Source organism: Alexandromys fortis, unplaced genomic scaffold (assembly GCF_014885135.2).
Source record: "Alexandromys fortis isolate MF-2015 unplaced genomic scaffold, M_Fortis_MF-2015_v1.1 scaffold_41, whole genome shotgun sequence".
In the NCBI taxonomy this organism is placed as follows: domain Eukaryota; kingdom Metazoa; phylum Chordata; class Mammalia; order Rodentia; family Cricetidae; genus Alexandromys; species Alexandromys fortis.
In genome coordinates, this window is record NW_026067923.1 from 7,967,136 (window position 1) to 7,982,601 (window position 15,466).

The following is a 15,466-nucleotide window of genomic DNA, read 5'->3' on the forward strand; positions in this document are numbered from 1 at the left end:
TATATATCCCAACAAGGTTAAATCAAGATCAAATAAGCAATTTAAACAGACACATAACCTCTAGTGAAACAGAAGCAGTAATTAAAATTCTCAAAACCCCAAAAGGTCCAAAGCCAGACTGATTCAATGCAGAATTCTATCAGCCCTTCAAAGAATAATTAACTCAAATATTCTTTGATTTATCCTACAAATAAAGAAGCTGAAGGGCTATTTCATAATTCTATTAGGCCACTATTACCCTGATACCAAAGTCACTCAAAGACCCAACCAAAACAATTATAGACCAATATCCCTTGTGCCATAGAAGCAAAGATTCTCAATTTTAAAAGTTTCCAAACTGAATCCAAGAACACATCAAAAAGATTATACACCATGGGTTTCATCCCAGGGATGCAGGGATAGTTTAGCATACCTAAATCAATAAGCACAATCCACTACATAAACAGACTGAAAGGTAAAAATATATCATTCTCGTTAGATGCAGAAAATGCCTTGACAAAAATCCAACATCCCTCCATGATAAAAGTCCTGAAGAAACTAGAGATGCCAAGGATATACAAGGAGCATAATAAAGACAATTTACAGCAATCCCGCAGGCAGCATCAATCTAAACAGAGAGAAACACAGAACATTTCCACTAAAAGCAGGAACAAGACAAGGTGTCCACTCTCTCCTTACCTATGCAATATAGTAACTGAAGTCTTAGCTAGAGCAATAAGACAAGTGGGGAGATCAAAGGGATACAAATTGGAAAGGAAGAAGTCAAAGTATCTTGATCAGATTATATGATTTCATATATTTCAGAATCTTAAAAGTTCCACCAGGAAATTTCTACAACTGATAAACTTTCAGCAAAGTAGCAGGCTATAGAGTTAACATAGAAAACTCGATAACCTTCCTTTATACAAATGACAAATTGAGAAAGAAAGCAGAGAAGCAGTATAGTTCATAGCCTCAAAAATATATACATCTTGGGATAATGTTAATGAAACAAGTGAAAGACTTGTATAATAAAAAGTTTAAGACATTGAAGAAAGAAATTGAATATATCACAATACAGAAAGACCTCCCATGTTCATAAATTGGTAAGATTAATATTGTGAAAATGACCATTCTACCAAAATCATTCTACAGATTCAACACAATCTCCATCAAAATTACAGTACAATTCTTCCCAGAAAGTAAACAATTTTCATCTTTATATAGAAACACACAAAAAAAGATAACTAAGACAACCTTGAATAATAAAATAATGTCTGGAGGTATGACAGTGCAGAGCTATAAGTAATACAACAGCATGGTCTTGGGATAAAACCAGACATGCTGATTGATGGACTCAAACTGAAGACCCAAATATAAGTTCATGTACCTATAGATACCTAATTTTTGACAAAGAAACCAAAAAGGCACTCTGAAGGAAAAATGGCATCTTCAACAAATGGTGCTGGTCACACTGAAGGCAGCTGCACGGAGAATGCAAATAAATCCCTATTCATCGCCCTGCACAAAACTTAACTGCAAATGGATCAAAGACCTAAACGTAAGACCAGATCCACTGAATCTGATAGAAAAGAAATTGGGAAATAGGCTTGAACTCATTTGCACAGGGAAGGTCTTTCTGATCAACAACTAATAAATGGGAGCTCGTGAAGCTAAAAATCTCTGTATGGCAAATATTGAACACATCGTTTGAGTAAAGGAGATGCTACAGAAAGAGAAAGGGACTTTAGAGGGTTAATATCCAAAGTATATAAAGAACTAAAAAACAAACCGTGAAGAAAGCAATTTAAAAATGAAGTACAGAACTAAACAGAGAGTCTCAAAAGACAAAACATGAATGGCTAAGAAACACTTAAAGACATGTTCACTGTTCTTTATCTATCAAGTGAATGCAAATTAAAAGTATTTTGAGATTTCATTTTTTACCAGTAAGAATGGCCAATATCAATAAAACAAATGATAGCACAAATAATAAAAACCCAGAGACAGATATCAAGGTTCAACCTGAAGGCCAGAAAAGCAAAGCAGCCAGCCACTAGCTCTTACCTACCTCAGACCGAAAATGGGCAATCCTGCCTCCATGAATCCTGAGACTGAGTATGATACCTGTCTCCTCCCATTTTATATTCCTCTCCAGTGCTGGGATTAAAGGCATGCACCACCACTGCCTGGCCTCTATGGCTAACTAGTGTGGCTTCTGGAATTGAAGGTGTGTGAAACCATTGCCAGGCCTGTATGGTTGACAAGCTTGGCTGCTTTGCACTGATTTCAGGCAAGTTTTATTTATTAAAATACAAATAATATACCACATGTTGGCAAGGGTGTGGAGAAAGGGAAACTCTCATCCATTGCTGGTGGGAGAGCTAACTTGTACAACCACAATGGAGAACAGTGTGTCAGTTCCTCAGGAAGTTGGTCATAGATCAACCTAAAGATCCATCTACACCACTCTTAGGCATATACCTAAAGGATGCTTCATCCTACCACAGCCACTTTTGAGCCTCTCATTCACACCACTGATAAATGGGGGGGGGGGGGTCAGCAGCAGAAAGAGGAGGATCTGCTAATGAATCCAGAAAAGGTCTAAGAGGTCAACTAAGATGTTTGTAAAAACTGATAGTTGAAAGCAAGACCTACTTGCAAATAGAGAACCTTGCACATTTGACTATGCAAATTTCAAAAACGGACCTTCTGCTTGGATAAGATAACTGCTGGGAATGAAACAGACACACTCACCTTGTAAAAACTCCTCCTTGCAAGCAATGGAGTAGAAGAAAAGAATGCTCATTTTCTTGTCTTGTTTTCTTTAAGTCATCCTTCAACCACGAATAGCTAAAACACTGGACTACGAGTGTTCCACAAAGCACAAAGCTTAGTGTTAAAACACCAAAAACATATTGTCCGTCGTGGAAATACCTGACAGACAGGAGAATGTCTGCAACCAAATCAACTACATAGATTATGATGCCAAAAACTGACACGGCAAAGTTGCATTTGGTATATTTCATTATGAATGACTAAGGCTCTTGGTTAGCTACTCTTTTTCAAATACAAAAATAGGGCTAAATACCAGAATGAATATTAGTTTATCCTGCAGCTTAGCACTGAATTAATTTCTACTCTCTGAGTCTACTTAGAGAAAAGAATATGGAGATAGAGTTCAGGGACATAGTGTTTATCTAACACTCATGAAGTCCCATATTCAGTCCCTAATACCAAAACCAAATAAGTATTATGAAATTGGAACACTAAAATGAAAGTAAATAATTTTAACTTTCTTTTAAAAAAAATCTAATTCATATCCAGTGGGACAAGAAGGCTTCGTGGTATCTTCTCTTCTATCGTGATCTTCATGACAGATAACGGTGTCTGAAACAAAACAAAAACATGTTTCTAACTCTTAATGATAAAGCCTGGCCCATGATATTATGATCTTACGTTTCTAAGTAGAGCATATTTGCATGAAATAGACATTTTATAGTTGGAAAGTCAAGTCTCAGAAGTATAGTTACTAGTTGTCATATCATCTGAAGCTGAAGTACTTATCATTTAAAACTAGGTCTTCTCACAAAAATATTTATTATAAGACCATTTATATTGGCAAAAAAAATGCAAACTACCTAAATGTCACCCAATTCCAAATCACACTACAGAGCCATGGTAGCAAAGGCAGCACACTCCTTGCATAAAACACACCTGTATATGAATAGTTCAGACTAGAGGACCCAGAAATAAGCCCACAAGGCCACAGCAGTAAGATTTGAAATTAATAGAATGTAGGAAGAAAAATCAAAGCACAGGCACAGACAAGGACTTTCCGAAAAGGACTCCAAAGCCTCGGGAAATAAGAGCAAGAATTGGCAATAGGACAGAGTAAGACTGAAGCGCATCTTCACAGAGAAGGAAGCACCCTGGACTGAAGACTCAGCTGGAGGAACAGAAAAAAATCTTTGTCACGTATTAGGGGTTAGTACCTAGACTCTATTTAAAAAAAAAAAAAAAACAGAAAAATTAAACATTAAAACAACAAATTATCTAACTAATGGGCAAATAAATTTAATGATATTCAAAAGGATGAATAAAAGTAGTTAATAAACATATTTAAAATGGTCAACATCCATAGCCATTGTGGACACGATCATCAAGACTACATTAGCAGGGCTAGAGAGATAACTCAACCAACATAGTTAGTATTATGATCCCTACTGTATAACTCTTCTGAATGCAGTCTGACAGCAAGACTTATCTGACCCAAGCATTTTTGTTTTGTTTTTCCTAATTGCCAGTAGTTCACCAAAATATATATATTCCAGGTTTCTGTCCACTCAGATTTGAGAATACTGTTTTCTATGAACTGCAACATTTTAATAATATATATGAGGTTTGCTGCTCTTATAGTAGCAATGGCTTAATTATAGAAAACAAAGATTTTGGAACATTTTTCTACCTTCACTCCCTAGCATGTAACTATCAAATTCGTGTCTCTTTGGATTTTGTTGTTTTCTAGTGTTTGATTTTAAAAATTAGTGTTAGAGTTTCACTAAAAACAAACAAAAATAGCTAAGCAGTTTTAGCTTGGGTCCAGGGCAGAAGTACTAAAATGTGACTGAACATATTTCTGCCATTTTGTACTGTGTTGCAAAGTGGGGTTCTCAGCACTGACCATTATAAAATATCTATCAACCCCCAGAACTTGAAGATGCTCTTTATACTGCAGTGCGGATAGTCAGCCAAGCTTGAACTCCATATGTAAAAAGAGACCAGCACGCCCATCTCATCACTACTACAAATTTTTTCATCTTTCATAAAGGGTAAAATTATATGTCTACTAAAAATTATAGTAAAATAAATTTTCCCTATTATTTACTGTTAGTAAATGTTTGACCTGATATTGATTTTTGTTTGCCTAGATTATAAAGCTTCATAAAACATTTCATAAGTCACAAATGGAGAAACTTAAACTTTGTCTTATTGAGTTGTCCGGCAGGTTAGAAAAGATAACCCCTAGGTAAGCCCTTGGCACACAGGACTCAAGAAATGATGGCTATTATTTGTGTGTGCCTGACTGTGTAAGCATCTGTGTTTCCCAACTCTGACTTAATTTTCTTTAACAAGAACTGAAAAGGTTGTTTTCCATGATGTGATCTCAGAGCTTCGCAACACAGAGGAAATATGATAAGAAAAATTTTAAATGTCAACTGTAATTTTATCTGAGGAACGAATGCCATTTCAGAAGACTGTTTTTCTTCACCATTCTTTACCATACGCTACAGATTAAACTTTTCCCCTCCAAATTTGCATATCGAATCCCCAGTTCCCAAGTATGACCTGTTAGGAGAGAAGAACTTAAAGGAGAAAACAGCGTATCCGCTTTGGAGGCTGGTGAGGAGGGCTAGTCTCAGGAGGGCTGGCCATGCAGCTCAGTGGAGAGAAAACTGGCCTGGCGGGTGGCCTAGGGTTTGATCCTCAGTGCCTCAAAAAGGGGGTGGAGAGAAATGGAGAGGGGCTGGGGAGGAGAGGACAGTAGAGGAAAGGTCCTGTGAGGATAGAGGTCAGAGCGAGGAGACAGGCACTTCCAGAAACCGCCCTACCGGCCCCTTCATCTTGGACTTCAGTCTCTGAAAGTATGATTAAGCAAATTGTAATCCGATGAGTCTGTGGTGTTCTGTGTGTACCTGAACTCTCTATAAAAACATTTAGTACTCTAAAAGCCCGGAACGGAAAGAATTACAAAACACACACACCCATACTAGTGTCTACTGTTTCATAGTATTTCCCACATATCTGCATTAAGTTTAAAAGTCTACAGGACAATCCTAGAGGGAACTGTACTCTGTCCTAGCATTGTACTCTACTTATGAAACAAGAACAAAAATCTTAATTTCATTTTCCAGACCCCCAGCAAAACCATAATCAGATGAATTCAGAATATTAAAGGCTGACCAAAATGTCATAGTTGAGCTGAAATGTCACATAGGATTTTTAATGTAAGGAGCTTACGTGGTTATAGACGATGACACCTAAGCTGTCTGTGTATATTTAGATCAGCCCATTGCTAAAGAGAACACGCTTTGCCTGACATGATTAAGTAAACCCCAACAGGCTTTCGTTAACATTTTACAAGGCAAAGTCATTTCTATGAAACAAAAACTGTATTATTATCAGAACATTTCTTAATAGACTTATTAACATAGCAATGTCCACAATATTGATTCAGTCAGACAGAACAAGATTCCCCACAGGAAGCAAATCTACACGGCAAGCTCATAAACAACGCGGCCATCATAAAGACATCCCACAACTCTCTGGATAATTGTAGTTTTATAACTAGCTTACAGATAGCCCATCTTTCCCTCCACAGTTGACCACTGTCCCAATGCCACCCGAGTAAAAACACCACCACCTACAAAATGTGCCTTCTACTTACGGACTTAATGCTCAGCTGTATGGCTAGCTGGCTGCCAGCCAAAACACATAACCTTTGCCCTAGTACACAATCACTTGGCAATAAAGCAGTTATTTAAAAAAATATTTAAAAAGAGGAAAGTTTCACTTAATCAGCCAAACTTAATTCATGTAAAACTAGACTTACTGGTGACAAATCTGAAAGCCGTCTTTAATTCAATGGTCCTTCTTCACAATCTTCACCTTAGGGATTTTATTTCTGCACTGAACGCCAGGATAACACGTGTATAATCCTTTTGGTTGGATCGCATACTAAAATGAAACCAAAGTCACCTGTTAGTCACATGTAAAACTCCAAACTGTTGATAAGAATCCCTCACTGAGAAGTCATATGTTTCCTGATTCATGTTTAGACTCTAAGCTTTAACATATTTATCATTTAATCGTTAATAAAATACCATTTGATAGGGGAATATCCTATTCACAACAACTTCAAAATAAATAACTAAAATGCCTAAGAGCAAACCTAATGAGGGAACTAAAGCTGAATGAACTCTACTGTTGTGGGAGGTCCTTCTGTGTGCTGTGAGTGTGTGCTCCTCCCATTGGCTAACAAGGAACCTGCTTTGGCCTATGGCAGGATAGACTAGATAGGCGGGAAATGCAAAGAGAAAGTCGGGGGGAGAGAGAGAGCAGGGTCATGTGAGATGCCATCGAGTAGCCCAAAAAACAATATGCTAGAACACCCGAGGTAACGCCATTTCATTAGAAATGGGTTGATTTTTAAGTGAGAGCTAGCCAGTAATAGCCAAAGCCGAAGTAATATAATATCAATTATATTAATATTAGCCTCTGAGCGATTGATTATTCTATAAGTGGTTGTGGGGACCAGAGGGTGGGAGAGATACAGTCCAGTGGCCCGGGTGAGACAGAGGAAGCTTCCAGCTATTTGCTACAATAAAATTCCTCCAACCCTAGAAGATGCAAAGACTGCTCACGCTCATGGATAGCGATGGTGGGGAGATCAGACGCTTAAAAGAAATCCCACACTAGCTCAGAACTGAGAGACAGAGAGTTATTTATTTAGGGGGAAAACTTACAAATCAGGATTCTCTGCTTGATGGTGGATGGAGATGGGATCCAAAACAATCCGAACGAGCGAGCAAAAGGAAGCTGGGGTAAGAGGAGTGGGAGGGGGGCAACTCTGCAAGGGCGTCCAGGTATATAGTGTAAGAGGCCACGCCCCGGTAGGCGGGTAATTACTAGCTGTAAACCTTCCTGCAGCAGTTAGGTGGAGCTAAATGTGAAAATGGCTATGTTGCCAAAAATGCCCTACAAATTCAATGTACTCCCATCCAAAGCCCAATGGTTTCTCCACAGAATTAGGTAAAAGTCCTAAGATCCCTAGAGCAACACATCATTAAAGTAAAAAAGAGAAATGTTGGAGGTATCATAATATCCAATCTTAAATTATGTCACAGAGCCATAACAGTAAGCAGTGTTTTGTGAGCACAAAAGCAGACATGCAGACCAATGCCTACAACAGATAACCTAGGATTAAACTCACAGTTACTACACAACTTGGAGAAAAGAGTCTCTTCAGTAAACGGTGCTGAGCTGGAAGGGGGTGATGTACACCTTTAAGCTCAGCACTTGGGTGGCGGTGGGAGGCAGGTCGTCGAGTTCGAGGCCAGTCTGGTTCACAGAGCAAGTTCCAAGACAGCCAGCATTACCCGGAGAAACCCTGTCTCGAAAAATAAATAAATAAATAAATAAACAAAAAATAGCAACGAGAAAACTGGATTTCCACAAGCAAACAGATGAAACTAGATCCATATTTTTCAGTCCACATAAAAATCAATTCAAAGTTGATCAAAACCCTTAATATAAGACTTTAAACCTTTAAATTGCTAGAGGAAATCAGATGTAGGCAGAGGAAAGGATATTCTGAACTGGACTACACAAGAAATAAACCCAAGAACTGACAAATTGGATTACCTGGAATTAATCCAATTAATCAATTATTAATTAATGACATTAAATTAAGGGGCTTCTGCACAGGCAAGGAAAGAATCGCCACTCATCAAGCAGGCATGCCATCCCATACCCCACAGAGGAAGACAGCCTCACTGGGATTCCAGCCAGATTCTTCTGCATAGAGCTTTCAGCCTTGGTTGTATGTCTCAGCACTTGCTGAAGGGGCTATGTAACCACTGACGTTGCAAAAAGATGTTCTATCTCTCATACAAGGTAAGGAAAGATGACCATGTTAAGATTCCCCCTGTGGCCGCTCCAGATCCTGATGGCTCAGCCATATCTTATGACCCGTAGCAAAAAATATATAAGCACCCGTGGTGCAGTCCAGGGGTGTTGATCGGGTTCATTTTCTCTGCCATTGAAAGAACTAAATAAAAAACAGGAAAACGGGCGGCGGCAGAGAAATGTCAAGCACTGCCAACAGAATCAGCAGTTGAAGGAAGGTGTTTATTGGGGGTGAGGAGACACACCTGCAGCAGACACGCAGAGAAAAGACCCTCTGCAAAGCAGGTGGGGGGCACTCAGCAAAAAAAAAAAAAAAAATCCTGTCTCTTCCCAAGGGTTGTGGGTTTTAAAGTTTCTCAAGAGCTTTCCTCTCCTAATTCAGGGTTGGTCAGATTGGTCCAGAACTGTGTGTAACGTATCCTGAGCAGGCCTTGATCTTGTTGAACAAGTTCATCAGTTGTTTGAGGCTATCGGGCTTTTGTCTCACATCAGGAAGGTGAGGAAGAAGCTGGCCATCTTAGAAATTCACCACCTTTCTTTATTACCTTAGTCATGGCTCCTCTTCCTGTCTGTCTACCTAACAGACTCTAACCTGCTAGTCTCTCACTAGCATAGCAAAAAGGCACATTCACATATGCCCTGTGGAAAAGGAACCTCCTCCACGGACACTTCCCCTCAGGTTGCTCAGCTTCGGTTGCATGCCTGGCTACCCCCTTGCCAGGACCATGCCATCATGCCTCCCCACCTCATCTTTGGTTCTGTCAGGTTACTGTTTGGTAAAAAGTGTGACTGACATTTCCTGGAAAGGCACAACCCAATAGTCCAAGACAACAATCAATGAGTTGGACTTTTTGTGTGCTTGTTTGTTTACTGAGGTTGCCAGCAGGAGTACAGGTGAGGGGTGATTTACAAGAATCAGGGAGGACTCAGGAGCAGCTGCATCACCAGGAGGCCCACCCCAGCGGGGATGATGGCCCCGGCCTGCTAAACCACAGAGAAAGAGTTGAGAGTGCAGAGCTAGCAGCAAGCTACGCAGAGAGCCCCAGAGTTGCAGTTTTCACCCATACTGGCTATCAATGCATATTATTAGAATGAAACCAGCTGATACGAATGACTTGGCTTACCCCAAGTCCTCTTCCCAGGATATATTGTGCATCACAAAATGGCATGTGATAATTTCAATAACACTTTTCAAATTAAGCTCATTCTTGAGACCCAGAACAGAAACTTATCCCACATAGCAAAAAAAAAAAAAAATTCAACTCCTTGGAAATATTGAGCTATCAATTTGCGAATGGATTTCTTCTGCAAAGAACGAATGATTAAAAATGACTATCCTAAAGTCAGACCGAAGTATCAAAAGTGTTCATTTCTCAATTATTTCTAAAAAGAGTAGGCTAAGGTAGTGGACATGCTCTTTATCTCTTTGGTTATACACATTGCTGGAGAGCATAGAATCCGGGCATTTTCTCGTAGGTAACTTATAACTCAAGTTCTTAAAGTGGGAAATAATAGTTGATACTTGTCGATTGGAAGATACTTCACTACAGAGAAAAAAGTCACTTTCACCTTGGATACAAAAGCAACTTATTTCCCTGGGCAAGTGGGTAGGATAGAGAGGAAGATAGGCAGGCTCCTCCAATCTCCACAAATGGGATCACGCGTTGATGCAAAACACGGAGAGAGAGAGACCCAAACACAGAACTGGGTTCTCCCAAACTCCGTTTTACATTTATAAAATGGGGATAAATTGTGGCGGATAAAGTGTTAGGGTTCACATGGGATTTTAAGAGTTGAGGGTTGACAGGGACTGGAGAGATTAGCTCAGCTGGTAAAGAGCTTGCCTGGTAAGAACGATGACCTGAGCTTGATCCCACAGAACCTACATAAAAATGTGGGGCATGGTGTCATATTTTTATTAATACCTGTAGTGGGGAGACAGGAATTCCTGAGGCCTGTGAACAGCTGGCCAGTCTAGCCTAGGTGGCGACTCCGGGCTGGTGAGGAGTAGATGGACGTCCAGAGAATGACACCTGAAGTTGTCTTCTGGCCTCTACGGGTATGCACGCAAACGTGTGTGTGTGTGTGTGTGTGTGTGTGTGTGTGTGTGTGTGTGTGTGTGTGTGTGTGTGTGTGTGTGAATGTGTGCTTTGAAGATTAAAAAGATTATTGGGGCGGCTCTTGGCAAGAAGCACTCAGGTAGGAATGCTCGGTGGACATCGGTTCCACCATTTATTATGAAAGGTACGTTATTCTTCAATTGCACACCCTGCCACTGCCGAAGACCTGGCCTGCCATTCCTTCCTGGGTTAGGACTCAGTAACTAGCCCCATACCTGCCAACCCTTATTTCCCTCACAGGTTAACTTTCCAATGAACTAAATGCCATGAAGATGCCAGACACCAGCTCCGCGACAGAGGCTCCGAGAGCTGCTCAGGCCCCGCCAGGCCTCATCAGGCCACCTCAGCCCACAGCCACCCGGAACGATCACTCGCCGCCGCCAGTCAGGCCGGGCCCGTCACGAGACGGAGGCCCCGCCCCCGCCAGTCGGCTCGGGGCCGCCTCCCGCGGTGTCACGTGACCGCCGCCCTACCCAAGGGGCCTGGGGCTCGCCGTGCACGGAGGGACTGGGAATCTAGTCGCCGGCCGGCTTGAAGATGGCCACCGCTCTGCAGCGCATCGAGCGGCTGTCCAGTCGGGTGGTGCGCGTGTTGGGCTGTAACCCGGGTCCCATGACCCTGCAAGGCACCAACACGTACTTGGTGGGGACCGGCAGCAGGTAAACGCCCCCTTCCCCGCAGCCAGCGCGCTCCCCGAGCTCCGCGGACGACGGAGCCTGAGCAAAGCACAGACTTCACGCTGCTGATTCACGGTTTGCTTGCTCTCTGGCTGCCCGCTGGGTGCCCGTGTTGAACTGGGATTTCCTGGAGTTAGTTTACGAGAGTCGGTGTGTTGGTGCACGCCTGCAAACCAGGGTTTGAAATGCACAGGCAGGAAGGTTCACAGGCAGGATGGCCACAAGTTCGAGGCCATCCCGGTCTACATAGCCATTTTCAGACTTGGTAGAGTCATATAGCAAGGCCCTTACCCCCGTGCCCCAAAAGTTTACAGTATTTGCTTCTCTGTTTATATTTTACCCAGAGCCTTCCTTCCTGAAATCTGTGACAGTGCTGAAGCCATTTTCTTACAGTAAAGGGCAGAATTTTACTTCCAAAATTCAACCCAAGTCTGTAAAACTGAAAGAGCAACCCAGCCCATAAGTAGGAGAAACTAACTCCCTTTACTTTTATTTCTAATAGCGTATGGCAAGCAGAGCTTGTTTACATCTGAAGTCTCTGCTATATTTACCCTTCTCGAGTAAAAGAGGTCGACCAGCAACTGACTGTAAAGAAATGGAAGTATTTCAAGCAGTCAAAAGGTTAAGCCTAGAGTAAACAAGGCCAGAGTCAAGTACAGGTCGTTTGGACTTCCTGCACTCTTGTGAGGGTTAGAAAACGAAGCATCAGAGAGTCCGAGCTGGGCTGTCCTCAGCCCAGTGAGTTCCCGGACATTCTCTTCGGTGTGTTATTTAAAACCCGTCCTGAAGTCAGTACCTAAGATCTAAATGGCAGATAGTTCCAATCACCCCAGAGAGTTCCTTAGGAGAGCATCCTGTGGGAAATCGGTGGATTGATCCCAGTAAATTCAACACAACCCGCTTTTCTTCGTGGGCTAAAATAGTGGCTGATTTTATATGAAAACCAGATGAAAGAAGTTGGTTTGCATTTAGAGACTAAACTGTGTGCAAAATACATACGGTACCCTTAAACTCTCAGTCACACTCAGTGTAACACAAATGCTTCTGCTAAGAGAGACATAAACCGAAGCTAACTGATGGAGAGCGGATCCATAGTCTCCCATCTTAAGCAGCTTAACAGTGACGAAGAATGATGCCCAGTGGGATCACTCGAGCTTTTTACATTATAATTTTATTTCTGTGGGTTATTTAAGTAATAAGTAAAGCTAACATAATTAACGTGCAGATGACGCTGTTCATCGTAAACTGAAGGGTAACTAGATAGAGAAGTTAACTGGGTCCAAGTTAGGTGTTCCAAGATTTGTGTCCGCTGTTCCACTTCACAAAAAGCTCTAAGGTTATAGGTGGCCTCTGTATCAGTGAACTCAATACCATTTTTATATTTCCATTTCCGCTAACTTTGAGACCCATTCACCAGTCCCTCCTGGATTTGCTGATGCTGCATCCTCTCGCTGCTTTTCTTGCTTTTTTTTTTATCAGAACTTCACACTCCTCTAACTGCAACCCTAACTCCATTTTTAAAACTACACGTATTTGTGTATTGTCTTTGTTTGTACATGTGTGGACTCACACACCATGGTTGGAATATTGATATTGGAAGATAATGGTTCTTTCCTCTCAAGCTGTTATCCCGAGAATCCCACTCAGGTTGTCAGAGTTGGGAGCAAACACCCTCACCTATCCTAGCCTCTCGTGATGATTAATCATGACGGTCAACTTTACTGAATTCAGAGTCACCTAGAATGCACACTTTTGGGAAGGACTTCAAGAGTGGTGTAACCAAGGTAGAGCAAGCCCTCCCCTGAATAGCAAAAATATACCATGTACTCAAGTTCTAAACTGAATTCAAGAAAGAAAAAACAAGTAGATCACCAAGTATTCTGCTCGCTCTCTCTCTCTCTCTCTCTCTCTCTCTCTCTCTCTCTCTCTTTCTCTCTTTCTTTCTCTCTCTGGCTATGCACAAAATATGACCAGCTGCCACTCCTGCTGCCTGAGCTAGAATGGCTCTTGCCCTCACATCTTCCCTTCCATGATGGCCTGTGTCCTCAAACTGAAACAGATAAATCCTTCCTTCCTTCATTTCTGCTGGGCATTGTGTCACAGCAATGACAGAAGTAACTTATACATGCTCGTATTGGTTCACTATTGTTCAGGTGATCTCACCTGCTTCCTTGGTGTCGCCTAGCATCTGCTTATTAATAACACTCACATTTAAACAAAAGCCCAGCTTCATCAGACTCATAGTTGGATGTATTCTTTTTTTTAAATATTTATTTATTTATTATGTATACAATATTCTGTCTGTGTGTATGCCTGCAGGCCAGAAGAGGGCACCAGACCCCATTACAGATGGTTGTGAGCCACCATGTGGTTGCTGGGAATTGAACTCAGGACCTTTGGAAGAGCAGGCAATGCTCTTAACCACTGAGCCATCTCTCCAGCCCCCTGGATGTATTCTTAAATCTCCTGCATTATCAGTTTTTCAAGATGAGCTCATCTTTCCTATTAAAGTTAAGCCCAAGCCCTTGAATTGGTGGTCCCTGTCATTCTAAACAGAACCATCCATGGATATGATCAAACAAAATGCTTGAACACTCTCACTAACATTTCCCTCCTCCTGGCACACATCTAAGCCATCTTGGAAATCTGTGATTATTATCAGCCAGTTCCATTCTGCGTAGACATCTGTATTAGCCTGCTGCCTGGCTTCTCTGCCTCTACTTCTGTCCCTCAGTCCATCCATTCCCTCAATGTAGCCATCTTACTCACCTTAGAAGGCTCTGGTCCAGCAATGCTGACCTTCCTGGCATCCCAGATGAGGCATCTTTCTCCCTCCAGGCTGTGGATTATGCTTTCTTCCTTTTCTACAATGCCATCCCATTGTAACACAGCCGGGATTTATTTCTGGATTCCAGCAGTCTTGTACAGCAGTGGGAGTATTGTGAATACTTCCAGAGTATTTGTTACATTTTTCTCTTAACTTTTGTTTTTTTTTTTAATTCTTTTAATTCAGCCCATTATGGGTGGTTCCATTCCTGAGATGAGTTTGGCGGTTCCCTTTCAGTTTGAGAAGCACTGATGTTAACTGCACTTTAAAGGTTTAGTAGAGTTTACTTAGTAGATGTGTCCATTGCTAGGCTGACATTTCTTTGTTACGGATGTAGGCAAGAATGTGTCTATTTCTTCTAGAGAACCTATGGGTTATTTGGTTATGTTTTTGGTTTGGGGTTTGGGATTTTTGTTTTGTTGATCCTCTGAATTTTACTGGGTTCTATTCTACTCAGGAAATCTATTATTTTCTGTACTTTCAGCACTGAAACTCCTGATTCCTCCTCTGTTTAGGATTTTTTTTTTTTTTATTTTCTGCAGAGCTGGCTTGGCAGTCGTGAACGTCCTTAGTTTATGGAGGTTGTCCTTGCTTGACTGGTTAGTGATGGCATCTCTGAGCCCGGGACCTGCAGTAGTACCAAATTTTCTGCTTCCCCTAGAAGAACAATGAAAGGTATCTATAGATAGATTTTTTTTTCCCTTTGGGCCGCCAGTTCACAAATAACGACATGGAAACTTATTATTAACTATGAAAGCTCAGCCGATAGCTTAGGCTTGTTTCTCGCTGGCTCTTATAACTTAAATTAATCCATTTCTATTCATATACATGTTGCACATGACTTACGACTTTTACCTTCTTCCTGCATGTCTGTTCCCTCTGTGTCTGGTTGGTGACTCTACTTTCTTCTTCCCAGAGCTCTCTCTGTCCAGAAGTCCCTGCTATTCCTCCTGCCTAGCTATTGGTCGTTTAGCTTTTTATTTAACCAGCCACAGTGACACATCTTCACATAGTGTAAAGAAATATCCCACAACATTTCTCCCCTTTGTCTAAATAAAAAAGAAAGGTTTTAACTCTAACACAGTAAAACTATATACAATAAGAACAATTATCAGGTAAGAATTGCATTCACAATTACAATGTTCAGTCCTTTTGTATTTGGCAAACTTAAAGAA

General features: G+C 41.2%; 2 protein-coding genes across 7 annotated transcripts in view; one reads left to right on the forward strand and one right to left on the reverse strand.

Moving 5' to 3' along the window:
- Xkr9 (XK related 9) overlaps nt 1-7,602 on the reverse strand; it is a 30,108-nt gene extending 22,506 nt beyond the window's left edge. Inside the window, exons 1-3 of one of the 5 annotated variants that reach the window (XM_050142126.1) lie at nt 7,506-7,602; nt 6,593-6,717; nt 2,737-3,369 (exon numbers count right to left, since the gene is read on the reverse strand). In XM_050142126.1, the coding sequence (XP_049998083.1) occupies nt 2,737-3,008 (272 nt within the window). In that variant the 5' untranslated portion in view covers nt 3,009-3,369; nt 6,593-6,717; nt 7,506-7,602. Of the gene's footprint in view, nt 1-2,050; nt 2,156-2,736; nt 3,370-5,328; nt 5,463-6,427; nt 6,456-6,592; nt 6,718-6,863; nt 6,956-7,505 lie in introns of those variants that run through there. The other 4 variants (XM_050142127.1, XM_050142129.1, XM_050142128.1 and 1 more) reach the window with 4 other exon arrangements.
- A 3,656-nt stretch (nt 7,603-11,258) lies between these two features.
- Nucleotides 11,259-15,466, forward strand: part of Lactb2 (lactamase beta 2) — a 33,872-nt gene continuing 29,664 nt past the window's right edge. Inside the window, exon 1 of one of the 2 annotated variants that reach the window (XM_050142086.1) lies at nt 11,259-11,446. In XM_050142086.1, coding sequence (XP_049998043.1) covers nt 11,325-11,446 — 122 coding nt within the window. In that variant the 5' untranslated portion in view covers nt 11,259-11,324. The remainder of the gene's footprint in view (nt 11,447-15,466) is intronic. The other variant, XM_050142085.1, reaches the window with a different exon arrangement.